This window comes from Poecilia reticulata, chromosome 11, assembly GCF_904066995.2.
Source record: "Poecilia reticulata chromosome 11, P_reticulata-male-v2, whole genome shotgun sequence".
Taxonomy (NCBI): Eukaryota; Metazoa; Chordata; class Actinopteri; order Cyprinodontiformes; family Poeciliidae; genus Poecilia; species Poecilia reticulata.
The window spans coordinates 27,739,915-27,756,864 of NC_088840.1; the positions used below are offsets into that span (position 1 = coordinate 27,739,915).

The following is a 16,950-nucleotide window of genomic DNA, read 5'->3' on the forward strand; positions in this document are numbered from 1 at the left end:
CTACATTTTCTATTACAGTTTAATAAATTCTTCACATACAAAAAACATTTTAAAAGAAATGAGGCATCAAACTGTAGAAAGCATCATTTGCCTGTTGACCTTCAGCAGCAACTGGACCAGTCCTGTAATCATCATCCGCCGCACAAATCTAATGTTTTTATTCTTTTTACAGTAAAATAACGTCTTCTGTAGAAAACTAAATCTGTTTTTAAATAGATAAAAGTCTGAACGCCTGCGATAAATCTATGTGAAAGCAACAAACTGGAGCCTCTAAAGCAGCAGTTAAAGCGCGAAGCGAACCTGCCGTGTCAGAGTTCATGTCGGGGGCAGAGGGAGGAAGGGCGGCCTCCTCTTCCTCTTCCTCCTGCTCCTCCTCTTCATCCTCCTCCTCCTCTCATAGACAGCCGCAGGTCTTCACCACCATGTTGCGATGCTTCTTCAGGATCACGTTGTTGTTGTCGTCGTAGAAAAGCACAGAGATGGAGCTGAGCTTGGTGGGGGCGCAGCAGGCCGACGGAACCTCGTCCGGTTTCATCAGGTGGACCTGCAGAACGCACAACGTCACGATATCGATTAACGATCAGATGATTAACGATCAGATGATTTTTACTGTCGACTTCATTACAGGTTGTTTTTTGTTTTTGGATGGAAAAGAGTTGTTTTAAATAAATGTTTGAATATTGGCATCTGGTGGTTAAAAAAAATGGCTTTTTATTATATTTTTCCAAAACAAAAAAATCTAATTATAAAAATATAGTCATATTTTTATAAATAGAAAAAAAATAATTGTTCATAAAAAGTGGGTTTAAATTCACTGGCAATGTTTTCCCGTAACATATAATTGTAATATTTTAACATTTCCTGTCTACTTAACATCTTTTAACGCAAAAACATAAAATTTACAGGAATATGATGTGAAGCTCCGTGTAGCCATTTAATCTGAAAAGCTGCTTGTTCTTTTTAATCAGATGTATTAAAATTATTCTGAACTATTTAAACGTGAAAATGGATCAAATTCTGAACTAATCTGTAGAAATGTTTCGGGTTCGGCGCCGTCTGTGTACCGACCACTTGCTGGATGATGGCGTGGTTGGTGGCGTTCATGCAGGCGCCCATTGGATGGATGCATTCACCGTCGCAGTAGTAGGCGGAGTAACCGGCCGGAGCCAGAACCCAGTCCTGAACAGAACCAAACACCAGTTCAGCTTGATTTCAGACAAACAAAATGCAGAAACACTTCATTAATCCCAATCCCTCATTCTGCCCTGATGGGAAGGAAATAATCTGTTGTTGTGATCAGGTACATCTGATGTACGGATATTTCGGATATTTTTGCTTTAATTATTGATCTGAATGTTTTTTGTTTTATTTTCCAGCAAATTACATTTTTTTATATGTATTCTCCAGTTAATCATTTCATAGACGGGTATATTTCCCTATTCTAACTCCTGTCTGGCCACCAGGGGGCGTGTCTGAGTGACATAACCAATAGGAAACTAACTGCAGTAGCCACAGTTTGACCTACAGAGGGCAGCACTGAGTCGCTTTTAGGCCAAATATTGTAAAATTAAACACATTTACACGTAAAATATAAAAAAAAATGCAGAGAAACAAAGATAGAAGCCTTAAAAACCAGTTTAGAAAGTTTATCTGAACAAATGAAGTTATTTTGGGGTTTAGCAGTACAGAAGTTCTGGACCAACAGAAGAACCAGACGTTCTGACGTTTCTGTGGTCCGACTCACCTTCCAGCCCAGGTCACTGAAGCTGACGTACAGCTCGTGTTTCTTGCAGGGTTGACCTTTACTCACAGAACCGCGACCTTGAAGAGAAGCAAACGGCCCAGTTTTAAACCGAACAGAACCGAGTTAAAGGGTTCTCCTGATGGAGGGGTTTGTACCGTGGATGGTGGGGATGGGCAGGTCGTATTTAGGTTTCTTCCTCCTGGGATTGGGCCGGACGGCGCGAGTCGGCCGACACGGGATCTGGCTCTCCCTGAAGAAGGTCACCATGAAGGGCTGCTTGGAGCGCGGGCCTCTGCGGCCCACCAGGCCGATCCAGCTGGCAGACAGCGTGCGATCTGCAAGGAGAGCGACGCCGATCAGAAACACCCAGAACTTCTGATAGAACCCGGTCAGGATACTTATTACAAATATTCACAGCCAAAAAAATCGTCTTCAACCTGAAGCTAAAGAACTGTTTGGATCTGATGGAGGAAACGTCAACATTCATGCCGAGACTGAAATCTGAGCATCACAAGACAAAAAAGATGGAAACCAGGGGAGTCCAAACTGTGGCGCCGGGGCCATTTGTGGCCCCTGGACTGATTTTTGTAGTTAAACAATGATAAAAATTCGTTTCAATGGAAAATCTTTATTTTTAATCTTTTTATAACCACATTTTTCTAATAATTAGAACCTCGTCTGTCCAGATATTTTTACTGAAAATCCAACATTTCTGCCCCCAAAATCACCAGGCTGAAGATTTTCATCATCCAGAGAGAGAGAAAAAAAACATCAAGCAAGTGGAAATCCCAGATCTCGTTTTAATCGAGTGGAAATCACAGATCTCGTTTTAATCAAGTGGAAATCACAGATCTCGTTTTAATCAAGTGGAAATCTCAGATCTCGTTTTAATCAAGTGGAAATCACAGATCTCGTTTTAATTTGCGGCGCGGTTGGTCGCCGGCCTCACCGTCCTCCGTTTCCACGTAGAGGCGGAGGCCCAGGTTGCTGCGCGGGTGGAGCAGCCAGTGGTTGGAGGCGGAGGTGACGTCGAAGGCCAGCCAGCCCTCCTGGCCCGCAGGAACCGACTGCATGTCCAGCAGAACCAGCTCCGACTCCCTGCAGGAGCAGAACCACAAAACGCCATCAGAGAAACAAACCCGAGGCCCAGGGGCCGAATACGGCCCACTGGAGCTTTTAATGTGGACGTTTATCTTTATTCTGATCATTTCTCATCATGATATGAATTTCAGTTTTTAAACTAAACTGACGTTTAAAATGTTTTTACCATTTTATCCACCGTTTGTTATTCAATTCACTGCAAAAACACAAATCCTACCAAGTATATTCAGTTTCTAATGGAAAATGTTACTGTGCTTGAAATAAAACCAAACCAAGTATTTTTTCTTTCCTTCAAGATGCAGGAGATTGTTTTAAGTTCATAATTCCTTAGAATTGATAAAAGTACTAATAATATGGGAGCAACATGTGTTTTCCATATTAGAAGTGAAATAATCTGCCAGTGGAACTATTACTTTAAAAAATAAATATTAAGGAATTATTAACATGAAACAAGCTCCTAGATTCTGCAGGAAACTTATTTTTATCTTATTTCAGCTGTTTGTATCAGAAAAGAGAAGAAAAAAACCACTTGGTCAGTTTTCCTGTTTCTCCAGTGAATCTGCATGTTTCTGCATCTACTATTCAGAATTATTCAGAGAAATAATGAGCTGCTGTCAAATACATATTTTCACCAACACCAGATGGTGGCGCCATAGGCAATACATCTACAGCCCGTGTTCCGATTCTTTTGTTCACACTATTAAAACATCCAGACATAAGAAGATGGTTTATTCAGCTTCATAAAACCTTAAAGTTCAGTAGAACCCAGTGAAGCCGGAGGATCTACCTGTTCCTGTTTTCTCGTTTGATCTCGTAAACGGAGATGTGCAGCGTCCGGTTCGCTCTCTGGCCGACCGTCAGCGTCTTGTAGATGCGAAACTCGGCCGCCGTCACCGTCTCGCCCTGCGGCAGCGGCGTCAGGTCGAAGCGAAACTCCTTCCAGTACGGACGCGTCTGCAGCAGGTTGCGCTCCTGCTCCACTGCAAAGAGGGAGCAAAAGGGTCAAAGGTCAAAGGTCTCTGGGTTTAAGACAAACCAAAAAAAAAAAACACACTGGAACTTAAGAGTTTGCAGGAATAAGACTTTTTAAAGACGGACTAGAAATCACCACATTCATGCACTTCTGCTGCCAAACTTTCTGTTTTAGAAGAGATGAGAAATATTTAAATGAAATAAAATTGATGACTCATCAAAACTAAAACCTGCAGGCTGAGAACAGACAGAGGGACAAACTGATAAATAGACGGTTGGTGGACAATGGGTGGATGAAGACAGATGGACGGACGAATGATGGACAGAAATATTTTCCCACATTTGACCTGGAAAATATCCAATTTCAGACGTTTTTTTTCCCAGTCTCTTTATGAACCTCGTAAATATGAAATCACTCGTATAGAAAGACAGAAAATCAACCACAACAGCTGATCGTCCTGAACTAAAACTGGACTCCTTATAGTTTAATCCGAGTCAAAACCAAAATAAAGCTTCTTTGACAGCAGAACGTTTTCATCACAACCAGCAGAGGAATATAAACCCACAAGCAGGTTTCAGATCTTCTGCCTGGGATCCAGACGTTAAACAGAAGCAGAATCATAAATTAAAGCGCAGATAAACGAGGATAATCAGGACGAGCCCCCTGATTGGTCGGCTGCAGCAGCAGCTCTGCCCGGTAATTAGAGACACTTATTGCTGTGGACCGCAGCAGCTGCTCTGCACACACACCACTAATTACAGGCCTGCCCGGTATTTTTAGAGACGCTCCTCCACAGAAGCATTTTCATCTCGATCCGGGCCGTTTGTGTGTCAGTGGGGCCTTTAATTCCCGCCAGCTGTTTCTTCCCATGACATATACAGAAACCCACACCCCACCTCCACCGCCGGCTCCGTTCAGCCACTTTCAGCCTTACAAAACCTTTTCTGCAGGGAAACAATCGTTTGCAAATGGATGAGATTTTCTTTTTTAGAGTCGACTGATGAATTTCCTTTTTAAATGATGAGGGATCATTAAAAGCCTGGAGAGGAGACAAATTATTCCCACGATAAAGTCTGTGTCTGAACCCCAGAGGAGCCGGAGGAAGGAAGCCGTCGGGAAGAGGATGTTTAGCTTTCAGGCCGACACAGATAGGCATCGACCAGACTGCTGAGCGGTTCTGACCGACTCCCTGAGGTCCAAACAGGTTCTGGGCGGCAGACGCACCAGAACCAGAGTGATGCAACAAGCCGAGTTTAACGTAGATCTGGAAACGGGTTCGCATCGCGCTCATTTCTACGACAAATGTTAGCTCAACGCTTTTGTTTCAAGCGTTTCAACTCTTTTTAAGGACCACAAATAAAACCAAACTGATCTTTAATTAAACTGATGTTTAATTAAACAGATTTTTAATTAAACAGATTTTTAATTAAACCGCTTAAACCTGCAGAATGTCACATTTATTTAAAAAAAGTTAGTTTTTTTTAAATATATTTGTTAAGTCTCACCATGTTTTGACAGAGCAACATGAGAGATAATATGTGCTGCTATTGCTGTCTGAAGAAAACCAATCAGAGCCAGGAGGCGGGTCTTAGCGCTGTCGATCAACCCGGTGAACATCCTGCTAAAGGTGCTAACGGCAGAGAAACAACTTGCAGTTACAGGAAAACCATTTATCCTCAATTACAGGTGGCTATGCTAACTAGCATTAGCATTATGTGCTGAAAATTTTGATTTATGCTCAAATGTCTTTTAATGTTAAGTGATGTTTTTTTTCTTTAATGATTTTGTTTGATGTACTTAAGTTTTCTGTTTGCAATTTTACTTGATTGATGTGAAGAATCTGAGTTTAGAGAAAAGCACTTTACAAATAAAATCCATTTTTATTATTATGATATTAACGTCTTTATGAAGCATAAAAGGAAAGACGGAGCTAAAACAATTTAAAGAGCAGCTTCTGAATAAACATTTATGGTAAAAAAAATACATTTTTTCCTGGAGACGTCTTGAAAAAATGTACATTCAAAAGACTCAAAGGGGATCAAACTAATCCAGGGTGTCCAACGTGTGGCGCAGGGCCAATTTTTGGCCCTTTGGGAGATTACGGGCGGCCCATCCGGAGCTCAATTCTAGAATGGAGCAAATTTGAAACTGTGTTTTTTTTAATGTTTTCTATCTACAATGAATTACAGATCTACAAAAATCAGACTATTTTTTATTTTAATAAAAAGTTTAATTGTTCAGCTCATCAATGAGAAAACGAAATAAAAAGGCAACAGAAGTCGGCCTGTCACAATAATACATACATTTTTCTGGAGGATAAATTGTTGCGATAAGCAACGATATTGTTTTGAAACCATTTAAAAGTAAAATATTTATAAACGTTAAACTGAAACATATTTTAAATATCTAAAATAAAAACATAATTAGCAGGAATAAAACAAGCATATGACTGAAACGGTCAATAAAATGGATTCTGACGCCTCCAAGCAAAATCTGTCTTAAAAAGTATTACTCATCAGAATTTATTGAGCTCATTTTAATTTAATTAAATCAAATTAATCGCTTATTGCGACCGGCTTAACAAGAAGTTTGTTTTAAAATATGAAACATTTTTAATAGATGTGAATCTATGGTCACCATTTTATTCAGAAACAATTTTTTTTATTCAGTTTAGATTCTGTTTAAATTATGTGACTGAAACAGAAAAGACAGTAAATAAAACATTTAAAACAGTTTTTTAGGTTCCATAAAGCTGCAGTTTGTAACTTTAATTAATATTAATTAGTATGTTAAAACTGCCACCATGTGGTAACAGTTTGTTATGAGATAAATCTGTGAAAAGTTCGACGACCTTCCTGCAAAAACAACCAATCTGAGCCAGGAGGAGGGTCTTAGCGCTGTAAATCAACCGCATGAATGTGCTGCTAAATACGCTAATGCTGGAGAAACAACTTACCGTTACAGGAAGACAGTTTATCAGCCTATGCTAACTAGCTTTAGCTCCTTACTGCAGCTTTAAGCAAACAGGTTTGTGTGAGATTGTCATCATAACTAATTTTGCAGGACGATAAATTGTACCTCAAGTTATCGCGATAAACGATAATGTTGTTTAGAAAACATTTTCAAGTAATATAACGGTAATGGCATACAACGCATTATTGGTTTTTCTGTTTATTTTGATATTCAAAATGTCTTCCTGTTTAAATGTTCATTAGGATTTAAAGTTTATTGATTTTTGAACAGAATATATTTTATTCAAGCAAATAAGTCATTTCTCCTTAGGAAGTATATTTAATTCTATTCTACTCAAAGATCAATAAACTTTAAACTCTAACGAACATTTAAAACTGGAACAGAAAGACACTTTAAATATGCAAAACAAATAAAATTAATCATGAAGTCTTGATAAACAAAATTATTCCTTAAAAAAGGGGAAGTAGAAAACAAATAACCAAACTGAACACTTTTGTCATCTAGGGAGAGAAAAGAGAAAAACAATAGTTTGTCTTAATTTATCATTAGACTTATTGATCTATTGTCTAATTATAGTTGCATTTAATTCTAATTTCCCATCAAAATGTTAAAAGGTCGGTTATCTCCACTCTCAGGTCTAAACTAGCTGCTGTCCTCTTCTGCTCTGCTTTGACTGACAGACCGACCCACCGGGTCACGACGGCACGTTTACGGTTAGCAGGAGTCAACAACCCACTGTTGCCAACTCAGCAACTTTCTTGCTGTACTTAGCAACATTTCAGACAAAATAAAAAATTAGTTTTGTCCAAAATCGGACCTCTCCTCAGAACCACCTCTGGCCACTCACCCAGGTTGACGAAGCTCATCACCGTGTCGGCCTCGCTCACCACGCTCCCCAGCGGCGGCGTGTGCGTGCTGAGCGTCGGCAGCGCGGCGTAGTTGACCTGCACGGCCGCCCCGTACCTGCCCAGGCCCGGCCCGTTCAGCGCCATCTCGTCCTCGTCGTCGGCTGACATGGCGTGGTACAGGTCCAGCATGAAGAGCGGCGCCGACGAGGGGGGCCTGAGGGGCGGGTGCGGTCTGGGTCGGCCCGGCAGGCCCAGGATGTTCAGGATCTCCTTCTGCATCTCCTTCTTCTCGCGGCCGCTGAGCCGGCGGAAGCTGGAGTGGACCACGGCCTCGGCCTGCTGGGTCCACAGCAGGACGGACAGCAGCAGGAGCGGCAACAGCAGGGTGGAGCTGGGTCCAGGGCCGGGTCTGGGTCCAGGTCTGCCCCGCAGGATCTGGTGCAGGTTCATCCTTCTGGAGCGCCGCTCTCCTCCAACTGCTGCAGTTCAGTCACCGCAGACAAAAACAGCCGAGATTTATGCCTGAGGTGTTTAGACGAGCGCCGGCTCTGTTTACCTCTAATCTCAAATCAGAAGGAAAATCCACCTCTCCCCTCAGCGCTCAGTCACGCAGCAGCAGCAGAGGCGCGCATGATGAGAGTCGGCATAATTACAAGCTATTCGAGTTGCTGTGAATATAGACAAAAAAAAAGAGGAGCTTTGAAGCTGTAAACGTTAAAGATGTGGAGCAATTTCAGTGATGAGTGGGTGCTGGAGAGGAATTTGGGAGCGTTGTCATTAGGTTTAGAGTAATTCTCCTCTGGATCCAGGATGAGAGGAAGGAGTTGGAAATGGCAGGGATTCCCCAGGAGAACTTTGACCCGCTGGTCGGCTCAGGAACGGTCCGGTCCCGGTTCGATTCTCATTTCCCAGCAGAGGTGAGACGACTCTGCGCTCTGTGGACGCTCTGCAGAGTGAATCCTGAGCAGCTGTTCACAAGCAGGAGGGAGTTTCCCTCCTCCTCCTCTTCATTGCCACCCCTCCCAGCGGTCTCCTCAGGAGACCTCATCTCACCGCCACACTTCTACCTCTTCATCTGCTTCCTTTCCTTCACTTAGTCATAAATTATTTTTGTGTTTACAACAGAAAATTAAATGCCGTTTTTAACTCCGAGCTGATAAATCCTCTATTTATCGGTTCGGTGGAGTTTTCCTGCAGCAGGTCTAGAGCAAACATCTGCACTCGGGTCCAAACCAGAAGGACTCTGAGGGAAGAAATGATTAAAATAGAGTAGAGAGGTTCAGCCCTGTGCCCGCTCATGTTTGTGTGCTCTTCTCTTCAAAGCGGGCTCGGTTCTTGTGGTCTCTTTGAGCGGAACGAGTAACACTGACCAAACCAACGCGGTCGTCGTCATTTTTGCCCGAGGCCAAAGGCAAGTCCCCGAAATGCCAGGAATTAATGCGCTACCCACTTTGCTTTGTGCACACGCCAAATCCTGGAGGATTTATCAGGAGAGGTGAAAGAACCGAAGAGAAAATATATAAAAAAGAGGGAATGTTTGCCTCTGAAACTGGAATAACCCAACAGAAATAAAAAAAGGCATTCCTGGGAGGAAGAAGTGGAGGACTGTCACCAAAGTGAGGGGGTGAAGATGGATGGAGAGTGGACAGCAAACGAGTGGTCTGTGAGAGTACACACAGCTGCAGAGGAACAACTCAAACCATCACATAAACACGACAAAGTTTCAAATCTTCCACCACCGCCTGACGTAAAACCAAAAACGGATCCCGGTCTGGGCAAGGCAAACACAAAGTTTAGCTTATTTCTCCCAAAGCACCACCTGCCTCCGCTCTGTGTTTACCTCCTCTCTGTGCAGAGAAGTGAAGATCCAGGCGGGCACGACTTTATCTTCTGCATTTCGAACACCTCAATTACAGAGAAATGTCCGGCGACTGGCTGCGGGTCTGGGCTCTGCCATCAGACACGAACGGAGGCACGCACACACAGGAAGAGGGAAAAACAAATTAGGTTTGCTTCACTTCTCTCAATAAATTCACACTTTGAAGGAATACCAACCAGGCACTCGGAATAAGAAGATGCATGCATGCAAATACCTGCACAACTCATGCAGGCACTGCTAACATGCATGTGTTCATTTGGCTTCTGACCTTAGAAAACAAACAAAAAAAAAGAGTTACGTTTAGGAACAAGGTCACAGAAATCCAACAACATGAAAAATTATTGGATTTTAAAATAGAATTTATCTTTAATCTGCTAGAGTTTAGAAACTACAATACTTAAACTTTTTAAACCTGGTCTACATTAATCTGACTCAGTTCCAATATGGTCAGGATGCAATAAACTCTTCTATAGCCCGTTTCCTTTAACTTTCAAAAGTCAAATAAAAGTTTCACAATTTACAAATGAGTTTGGATTACTCTGCTGTGTAGAATAGTCTAGTCCAGGTTTAATTGGTGTAAGTTTTTAAATGATAACAGATTAAAAATGCTTATGGTAGTGAGAAATTAAGTGAAATAACATAGCAGCCTTTTTCAAAATTAGCCGCTACAATCAAAAATTAACTTCCTCCTTGTATGAATTTCTCCATTATCTTCCATAGCACTAATGAAACGTTAAACCCAAATTCAAAACTTTGACATTTATTAACTGAACAAGAACCAAAACCAATATTTTAATACATTCATATTCAATGACATGTTTATGAAGATTTGGTAAAGCTCCTTTGACAGCGCTGACTAATAAACATAAGAGGTTCCCTACAAAAAACAAAAGACTGTGTTTTAGGTTTTTCAGTTACTGCCGTTGTAAATTGAAGAAACAAGATGGCGGATGTGTGATATTAGCGTTCTGGTAATATTTGCCAACTTCGATATTCTTTCAACAGAAAAGTACTATTTTCTCTTGTAAGACTGTTTTTATGCACTTTTTTATTGTTCTCATTTGTTTAGAAACTTATGACATGATTTCTGAACAAGAAAAGTGATAAATCCAAACCTGTAGTCGTCATTGTCCAGTTTTCACAACGCCAAAGATGACGTAAGAGAGCGTCCCTTCAGATATTTCCCGGGCAAACAGTGGAATGAACCATTATGCGATTTTGGAGGGGAGGATACAAAGATTAGACATTTTAAAACACTTGTCTCAGATACCCAAATACGTTAAATGTTATATAAACATTTATACATTACGCTTACAATTAACTGTTTTGGGAATGTTGGCTGTAAACACTTTTATTTATATACTGAGAACGGAACTGGATACCTTTTTCCCCCAGTAAGATTTCAGGCAGCACTTTCAGCATAAAATGTTGCTGGCTTTACACAGTTAATCTGACCAATTTCAAAAGATATATAACTTTGTTGTAATATCTAAAACCCATTTTGCACCAAAGAAAAGTCCCTAACTTAATAATGCTAATAAAACACTTGCAACTTATTCAAAATGGGCACCAGAAAGTGGCATAGTAGTCACCAGGCAGTTGCCAACACATTTAACAGAATTACCGTCGATCCCCGTCTATTCGTGGTTCGGTATTCATGGATTTTTATTTTTGTTTTACATGAAAAACGTATAGAAAAACCCATCTTGGACAAATTAAATACCTCACACAATGCTAATTGACCTGTTATTGGCTGGTGTTTGCAAAGCAGAAAATCCAGGATCGCCACTTTTTTCCCTGGAGAAGACTGTAGGTACTAGTTCTGGCCTTTGGAGTCTTAAAATTAGCGTTTTTAAAGAGAGTCTCGAGTATTTGTGTTTTTTAGTTATTTCAATGAGTTCATTGTACTGGTACTTGGAGTTTGACAGCCATTTTGTTGCCACAACTGCTCCCAGTAGAGTTTTTATCTTCAGGACTTTAATTTCTAAAACTCGAAAAAGTTAAAATCAAAGAAAAAACAAGACCAGAGGCAGTTTTATTGCAAGCATACTTTAATACAAAAACAGAAAAAAGTTTATAATTTTAGTTTATTGTTTTAATTTTACACAAGTGACTCCCTGTAACACCCCCTTCCTCCCGCCATGTTGACTTCATCACACTGAGAGGACTGCAGCATCAAAAAGGTGGAGTAATCATTTCCCCCTCAGAGAGACAATAAATAAATAAAAATCAACCTTAAGATGACTTCTTGATGTAATTTCCATTAGTTTCCATAAACTTCATCTCTTAATTTGAGAAAACACTTAGACAACGTGGCCCTGTCAGCAACAGGACATTTGAAAAAAAGCCTAGAAGAGACGTTGTCATTCATATCTGTGGTTCATCTACACATGAAGGGCAAAAACCCCTTTGGTCAGGAAAATGTAGTCGTTAGCGATAAAGAAAATTTAACAAGACTGCCACTAGAGGGCGCCCCAATGAGCAATGTAATGTCACAATAGTAGAGTAGAAACACGCTTTTACACACAAACCATGTCAACAAAAAAAAAAAAAAAAAACGAGCGGAGTGGGCATCTTCTCGGTACAAAAAATTCATAATTTCTTTAACCATAATACTAAATCACTCTCTGCCGACGGTGATATGACGAAAAACTGAAAATAAATAAATCTGTCTTTCAAGCTAAACAACAAAAAAGTCCAACTGGTTTATAAATTAATCAGAAAACATTTGCAAAGTAAAATTTTGCATACAGTGACTCAAGTCAATGACCTCTGCTGCTTCCTGTAACAGACACACACACGATGTGTGTGTGTGTGTGTGTGTGCAGCGGGGTCACTAAGGGCAACACAGCGGCAGAGGATTAGTGCATGCTGGTTGTCGAACTCTTGCGAACACGGTTGTTAACATCATGTTAAGGTTACGCATGTTGTATATCGTCAGTAATGTGCTGTTAGTTGTCACCATAAAAATAGTCCTTTCTTTTGCTAGCTTGTGATTTTTGTGTAAAAAAGGAGAAAAAGAAACCACACCGCCCTTTGCTGAAATGCACGCTTGGGGCTGACGGGAGCGTTCCAGCGGTTGGGCGGAGTCACCACCTCCACCGATCCGCACAGGAAGTGTGTGTGCGTGTGTGTGTGCGTCAGACGGCGTTTCCTCAGCTCCGCCGCTGCTGAGGTGACGGTTTTCTCGCCAAGCGACAGACATGGCAGTCGTTGCATATTTTCTCTGTTGACGCATCCTTGAGGCATCTGGACCACAAGTAAAAATAATTCTCCCACAATTCTTTTTCTGTTTGTGTAGCTGCGGCGTTGGCGGCGTGCCCCGATCCGCGCCGCGCAGCACCGCGCTCTACGGGTCAGAGTGTGCGTCTGTCAGTTAGAAAGCCGGACATCTGATCACGACAATGTGTGTAACATAAAGTAAGGCAGCATCACGTTTGAGAAGAGGAGACTGGAAGGCAAACCGGGGTCTTAAAGGGGAAAAGTTCTCGCTGACCCCTCGGATTCTGGTCCAGAGACCTTCTCCTCTTGTGCGTGTCTTCAAGACTTGGGAAGGAGTGAGAGGGAGATCAACTCGGATCGCCATCTCCTTCATTCCCCGGAAAAACATCACGTATAGTGCAGGATTTTCACACCAGCCATCCGGATGAATAACAAGGACACCGATTGATTCTTCAGCTGGTTTACTTCTTCGCAGACCCTGGCGTCTTGGGGCTGGGGGCCTTCTTCGATATAGTTGGGATCTTGGAGGGTTTGGTGGCGCTGCCGGGCCGCCTTGGCGTGTCTGAAGTGTCGGAGCAGACGGAGCGAGCGTCCTGAAGCTCCGAGGCGTCGGATGCGTCGCTGCCACGGCGACTGCTGGCCCGGCTGCCCGCTCTGCTGCCGGCGCGGCTGGTCGGACCGCTGGCCGTCGCCGCCCCTCGCTTTGGATCTGATGGAGAGAGTTAGCGGTTAGCCGACGCGGAACTGAAACCCAGTCAACCAAGCATAGCTGGTCTAGATTCTCGTGCAAATATCTGAGCACACTTGAAATAAGACAAAACTAACTTTTCAGCAAAATATAAGAGCCAACAACTCCTTAATATTTATAAAAAGTATTAGTTCCACTGAGATTATTTTGCGCAGAGCAAAGGAAAAACCCGACACCTTTTTCACTCCTATAACTGAAATAATATTTTTTTAAACAAATATTAAGGAATCGTTGACTTAAAACAAGCTCCTATATCTTGCTGTAAAGTTATTTATCTGTCTAATTTGAATGTACAAAGAAGATTTCCTGGTTTTGTATCTGTATATATTTCAGGATTTTATGCATCCATTCAAAGAATCAGAACAAGAGCAAACACTGCAAAAGTACTACCAAGTATTTTATGCCAATATTTCAGAACACTCGAAAGAACTAATTTGCAATTAACAAAGAGCTTATTTTAAGTCAGTAATTTATAAATATTGATAAATTGTATTAGTTCCACTTACAACATTTTCCCCATGTTACCAGTAAAATAATATTCGCTGGAAACTGTATAGAAATAGTTGGTGAAACTTTGTGTTTTTGCAGTGAACTCGCCTGAGCGTTTGCTGCTGTGCGGCGTTCCTCCGTTCTCTCCGGTCAGCGAGCCTCGACTCGAGTGGAACGGCGGCCTCTTCAGTTTGGAGCCAGACGCCGCCCCCTGCAGGACAACACAGGAATGACTTCACGGTTAGCTGACCGAGCAGCCATTTTAAAACTGGGTCAACAGTTTGACACAGAAACGGAAAACATGTGACAACACGGACAGATCTATAAAACACACAAACACAGTCACACTTTAACACAACAGTGAAAGGTGTTTAATTCATTTACGACATGAAAACTAGACAAATATTTATGAAGAAAAATGACTTTGGATCATTTAAATATTTAAGTGGCTGATACAGTTAATTATTCAGATTTCTTTTAAACTATTTTTAATTTTTGTTTGGAAAAAAAGCCTACAAAACAAAATGTACAAAACTAAATCTTCTAAACTGTCACGTCAGAGACCAATTTGTTAACCAGGTTATTTAATGCCCAAGTTAATTTTACCCAATTTCTAAATTCTCAAAGTTAAACTGTGGCAGCAAAAAAAAAAAAGAAAATCAGAAAAATACTTTAAAGATATTTTTTAAAATATATTTACACAACAAATAAATCACAAAACAAATATATTGACTTAATAATAATCAAAATTAAAAATGATTTATTTAAAATTCAATTATTGAGGTGAAATGTTTATTTATATATACATTTTTAGCTGTCACAACAATATTTATGTTAGTCTCTTAACAAGTGGCTTATTTTATTTCTACAATATTACTGTTCATGCACTTTATGTAAATTTTTTGGAAAAATGATCCGACTCAATTGGAAATAGTCCGATATTCCCATTTCTAATAACTGCACAATATTTTCCGTTTCAGTCTTGTACAGTTTATTACTATTATAGTTAATCTTATTTTTTTATACATAGTTCAAGAACTTTTAACATAAACCCGAGTTTCCTCTGTGCAGGACAATAAAAGCTGTTTTTCTATTTATACTGCAGTCCAGCCAGTTTTCATCCTGTCAGGATTTAATTTGACTTTCAACACAAACAGCCTAGAAAGCAGGGGTGTCCAAAGTGCGGCGCAGGGGCCATTTGTGGCCGTTGGAGTGATTTTGTGTGGCCCCCAACTGCAGTTCAAGAATAATACAAATCTGGTCGAAACTATTTACTTTTAATCAGGGTAAAAATGTTTAACATAATTTTCTTAATTGCCTTTTTATAACCAAGTTTTTATAATAAGTAGAACCACAACTACTAGTTTTCAGTTAACTAGGCTTTAACTGAAAAACTGACTTTTAAAACTTGTCTGAATGTAGCAAATATTTTTAAAGAAAGTGACTCAAAACTTTTTATTGTAATAGAATAAATTTGCACAACTTCTGTGCAAATTAATTTACAGTTTTGGATCTAAAATGAATAACATCCATTTCTTTCAACAAACAACAAAATCAGACTGCAACTTCAATTGCTTGATTTTATTTTTAACCTTTTTTTTATAGCCTGCTACGCGGTGCAGTGTTAGTGCATTAGCTCGCTCAGAAGGGCCAGGGGTCGGAGGTCAGGGTGGGGAGGTTGGAGGTGAGTGCGTTACCTCAGGAGCGCTGTGGTTGTGACCGAGGTCTGGGCAGCAGTGGCACTTGGTTGGCGTTGGAGTTTTACTGTGTGCAAGCCAGGGCTTGGCATAGTCACGCGAGTGAGTGAGGGAGGACTGAAGGGAGGAAGGGAAGGAAAGGAGGGAGCAGAGCCAAGCAGCGTAGGAGGGAGAGGAGGAAGAGGAGGGAGCGGGTTATGGAGCAGGAGGTTTGGGTGTTGTTGTGTAAGAGCAGGTCAGCAGAAATGGTTATAATTTTTTTTTTAAAAATCAAACAGGGAACCAGACGATGCAGGAAGTTTTTTTGATGGGATGTTAGCAGGGTTGAAAACAGGAGAGAAGGCAAAAAAATAAAATATAAACAGAAAAAACACAAAGAACAAACATAAAACTTCACAGTCAAGGATGTGGTGATTTCAACAACAAGAGGATGACGATAAACATGTAACAGAAAATACACACAGAACCTCCTGCAGTCCAGTCAAAACCTGGACTGAACCAGCGCAACGTGTGTTTAAAAAACGGCCAGTCAAGAAATTAAAAAGCACTTGGCAAAATATAACGGAGTAATAGAGCTATGCCAAGGAAAAAACTCGAAATATTACGTGAATGAAGTCATAACTTTATGACTTCAATATCACAATATTATGATTTAATATCAATATATTATGAATTTATTTTCATAAACATGAACTATTTTGTAGAAAACTAAATCGTACCCAGACTTTATATTTTGTCGTTGCGTTGATCTGAATTCAAAGTTCAAATAAAATAGTCAGAGACGATGGCCTCCTGAATTAGTAGAAACTTTCTAGCTCCTTCCTTGAACCTTTAATGAATTTTAGCACTAAACTCTTGAGAACCTCGTTGTTGATGACAAAACTATAAAAACCTCTTTATGAGTTTGACACTTCAACATGCGACATTTTGAAGGTTTTTCTTGCTTTCTCACGATGTGACGTATTTACAGGGTTTCTCCACGATTCACCAACTCCAATTTAAGACGTTTTAAAGCCTTTTAAAGACCATTATGAAGTAAATTTCAAACCTATTTATTTGCAACTTTGTCCAACCAACTGGTGATACTTTCCAATGATAGTCCAAAACGAAGCTAACAGGCTAGCTAGCTAGGACGGGAAAGTTAGCAGTGCGCTAGCGTCTTAAGTCAGAGTGCAATGAAGATGTCAGAAAAGTCCCGCAAGAAAAAAACAATACATAAAATATGAGATGAAATAGCCAAGACCAAATTTAAGACCTATGATTAAAGTATTAGAGG

At 40.6% G+C, this 16,950-nt stretch overlaps 2 protein-coding genes across 28 annotated transcripts in view; both read right to left on the reverse strand.

The window, feature by feature from the left end:
- Position 1: 1 nt before the first annotated feature.
- Positions 2-10,885, reverse strand: bmp8a (bone morphogenetic protein 8a). 2 transcript variants are annotated; one of them, XR_014089925.1, is made up of 9 exons: positions 10,634-10,885; positions 9,695-9,786; positions 9,480-9,589; positions 7,639-8,118; positions 3,633-3,825; positions 2,694-2,842; positions 1,900-2,079; positions 1,745-1,821; positions 1,117-1,179 (listed from the first exon to the last, which is right to left on the reverse strand). XR_014089925.1 is itself a non-coding variant. In XM_008422845.3 (7 exons), the coding sequence occupies exons 1-7, from the start codon at positions 8,087-8,089 to the stop codon at positions 395-397; spliced, it is 1,311 nt and encodes a 436-aa protein (XP_008421067.1). In that variant the 5' UTR covers positions 8,090-9,473; the 3' UTR covers positions 2-394. The 2 variants fall into 2 exon arrangements, 1 of the variants encoding a protein (XP_008421067.1); XM_008422845.3 differs by lacking the exons at positions 9,480-9,589; positions 9,695-9,786; positions 10,634-10,885 and adding an exon at positions 2-544 and having other exon boundaries at positions 1,069-1,179; positions 7,639-9,473.
- Positions 10,886-11,551: 666 nt separating this feature from the next.
- Positions 11,552-16,950, reverse strand: part of macf1a (microtubule actin crosslinking factor 1a) — a 213,082-nt gene continuing 207,683 nt past the window's right edge. For 20 of the 26 annotated variants that reach the window (XM_081612962.1, XM_081612956.1, XM_081612954.1 and 17 more), the window contains 3 exons: positions 15,675-15,791; positions 14,086-14,188; positions 11,552-13,449 (listed from right to left, as the gene is read on the reverse strand). In XM_081612962.1, coding sequence (XP_081469088.1) covers positions 13,202-13,449; positions 14,086-14,188; positions 15,675-15,791 — 468 coding nt within the window. In that variant the 3' untranslated portion in view covers positions 11,552-13,201. The remainder of the gene's footprint in view (positions 13,450-14,085; positions 14,189-15,674; positions 15,792-16,950) is intronic. The other 6 variants (XM_081612966.1, XM_081612964.1, XM_081612965.1 and 3 more) reach the window with 1 other exon arrangement.